Raw genomic sequence first — 2,939 nt, 5'->3', positions numbered from 1 at the left:
CTGAGTGTGTCGCTTGCACGCCCACCCCAGTGCCCCCCCGTGCCCCCCCCTTTCACACCCGCCCCGCGCGCATCCCCGCAGCCCCCCTTGCACACGCACACGGCGCCCGCCCTTGTGCAACACGCACACGTGTGTACACACGCACACTATCCCCCCGCACGCCCCTGGCATGCACACACACACCTCTTTGCACAAGCACACACCGCCTTGCACACACACACACACGCACACGCATGTTTTGCATCCCCCCTTGCACACACACCCCCCTCCTTCCACACACACCCCCCTCCTTGCACACACACACCCCCCTTGCACGTTCACACCCCCTTGCACATTTACATCCTTTCCATACACACCCCCCTTGCACACTCACACGTTGCACACTCACACGTGCACCCCTCTGTGTGTGTGTGTGTGCCCACAAACACGCACGGGTTCCCCGGGCACACACACCTGGGCACACCTGGCGTGGGCTCAGGGACCCGTGCACGGCCCCCCTTGCGCACACACATCGCACAAACGCACCTTGCACACACACCTGTACACACACACACACCTATACACACACACAGCTGTACACACACACACACCTGTACACACACACACACCTGTACACACACACACAGACCTTACACGCAGTCCCAACACACACCCCCTCGCACACACACCCCCTTACACACTCACAGCCCCCCCTTGCACACACACCCCACCCTTACACATCCCCTTACACGCTCACAGTCCCCCTCACACACACGAGCCCCTTGCACACGCACCCCCCATTTCCACGCGCCCCGTGACCAGTTCGCACAGGGCACCCCCTCACCGTGGTCCCCATCAGACCCCCACCCCCGCACCCCACGAGTGGGCGTGGGTCATGCCTTGGCACACACACTCCCGTTCCCGGACCCCTCCGTGCCCCCCCTTCCCTCCCCCGCAGCGGCGGCGCCGGGCCCCGCAGCCCCCCCCGCCCTGGCGCCGGGCCCCGGGGAGCGCTGATTAATCATTAATTAGCAGCCGCCGGCGGGGCCGTGTCCCTGCGGCCCCACGCGGAAGTCCCGCCGCGCGGGGGGTGGGGGGGGCCCACGCTGGGTCTCCGTGAGGCTCCCGGTACCCCCCTCCCCGCAGCCCCCGCGCCCGCCGCTCCGGTCCGGTGATGCTGCAGCACCGGAACCGGCCGCTCCCGTGGGCATGGCGGGGACACGGGGCGTGGGCTGGGTGGGCTGCGTCTCCCCACAGCCCCGCCTGCCCCACGCGGGGCTCTACGGGGGCAGGTACCCCCTCAGGGGGGTATATACCCCCCGGGGCGGAGGGGCAAAAAACCCCGGGCGGGGGAACACGGTGGGATGCGGGCGGTGGGGCTCCCGCATCCCCTCACACGCGTGAGCACGGCCGAGGGGTCTCCTCTTCCCCGGTCCCGCCCGGCTGGTGCCCGCAGCACTGCGGGTTGCGGGGAGGGTCCGTTCCCGGTGCCCTCCGGTGGCTGCCCAGCTGCGGGGGCGCGGACCGGCCGCCGCGGGGATGGGCGCGGGGGCGGGCAGGCGGGGGCGGGGACGGCCGGGACGCCCCGGCGGCCCCGTGTGATGCGGAGCGCGGCAGTGGCGGCGGCGGCGGCGCGGCCCTTCCCCGCGGAGCGCCGCGGTCCGGTGCGGGGCGGCCCCGCCGGCATCCCGGGGGCTCCGCTGGGTGCCGCCGGGGATGTCCGCCCCGGCGCAGTCTGACGCTCCCGGCTCCTTCCAGGTGAGCGGACCGGAGCCCTCCCGGCCGTCGCGGGCCCGGTGCGGCCCGGTTCGGTTCTTCCCGCAGCGCGGGGGGCCGCCGGTGGCAGCGCCGCGGCCGAGCCACGCCGCCCGGTGCCGCCCGGTGCTCACCGGCCGCTCTCCCCGCAGAGCCCCCGGAGGCTCCCGAAGCGCAAGAGCCGCTTCAAGCGCTCTGACGGCAGCACCTCGTCCGACACCACCTCCAGCATCCTCCGCAGGCAGGTGAGCGGGCCGGCACCGGCACCGACACCGGCACCGGGGCGGGGCAGCCCCACCAGCCCCGGGCCCGCCGCCGTTGCGGCTCCGCATTAAGGCAGGGACCGGGGGTGCGGAGCGGGGAGCGGCCGAGCATCTCCCACCCCAACCCCTGCACCGGGAGGAATCGGGCGGCCGCCCCCGCCCCGCCGCTCCCGGGGGACCGGGGCTGGGCGCCGGCACCGGGCGCCGGTGGCATCGCAACAGCCGCTCCCCGCGGCTAAAAATAGCGAGTGCTGCGTCAGGGCCGGGCCGGCGGCGGGCACCGGCACTGCGGCGCGGGGGGCGGCCCCGGGAAACTGAGGCAGCGGAGGGGGAACGAGCCGGGGCGGGGGGGCCGCGGGGCCGCCCCGCCCGGTCCATCAGCCGGCACCGGGGCCGCCTCCGCGCGCTGCCCGAGGGGGTACGGACCCCCCCGCCGCCGGCGGGGGAGCGGGTACCGGAGCGGCCTCGCGGAGGGCGGGGGATTCCGGTGGGGGAGGCCCCGAGGGCCGCAGAGCGGCCCGAGCATCCTTTTTCCGTCCCAGGGTAGCACCTGCTCCTCCGGTACCCCGGTACTCCCCGGTACCCTCAGGGACCCCCTGACCCGGCCCAGCACCCGGCGCGGCCCCTTCAGCACCTCGGAGAGGGCCCGGCCGGGCCCCACCGCGTGTCCGGTACCGGGGCCGGTGCCCAGTGCCCCGTGCCCGGTGCAGGTGCCCGCGGCCCGTTACGCCGCTGCCCGGAGCCCCTGACCCGCCGAGCGCTGCCCCGCGGCCCCCGGGCCGGCCCCGAGCGCTCCCGGGCCGGTCCCGCCGGTGGCCGTCCCGCTGCACGGTAACGGGGAGGGCCGGGCCGGTCCCCCGGGGCCCGTCGCTGCCCCCCTCCTCGGAGGCGGGGGGGGGGGGCGCGGCGGGGGGTGGGCTGGGCCCCCCGGGGGGGGGGGGG

General features: G+C 75.1%; 1 protein-coding gene across 1 annotated transcript in view; it reads left to right on the top strand.

Annotated features, from left to right (window-relative positions):
• Nucleotides 1-1,629: 1,629 nt before the first annotated feature.
• The window catches only part of CACNB3 (calcium voltage-gated channel auxiliary subunit beta 3), a 7,064-nt gene continuing 5,754 nt past the window's right edge, over nucleotides 1,630-2,939 (top strand). Inside the window, exons 1-2 of the mRNA XM_017836685.1 lie at nucleotides 1,630-1,737; nucleotides 1,887-1,979. Coding sequence (XP_017692174.1) covers nucleotides 1,696-1,737; nucleotides 1,887-1,979 — 135 coding nt within the window. The 5' untranslated portion in view covers nucleotides 1,630-1,695. The remainder of the gene's footprint in view (nucleotides 1,738-1,886; nucleotides 1,980-2,939) is intronic.

The sequence above is a fragment of the Lepidothrix coronata genome, unplaced genomic scaffold, assembly GCF_001604755.1.
Source record: "Lepidothrix coronata isolate B3197 unplaced genomic scaffold, Lepidothrix_coronata-1.0 Scaffold281, whole genome shotgun sequence".
NCBI classification, from domain to species: Eukaryota; Metazoa; Chordata; class Aves; order Passeriformes; family Pipridae; genus Lepidothrix; species Lepidothrix coronata.
The sequence above is the reverse complement of the archived record's forward strand: the minus strand, read 5'-3'. Positions and strand labels throughout refer to the sequence as shown.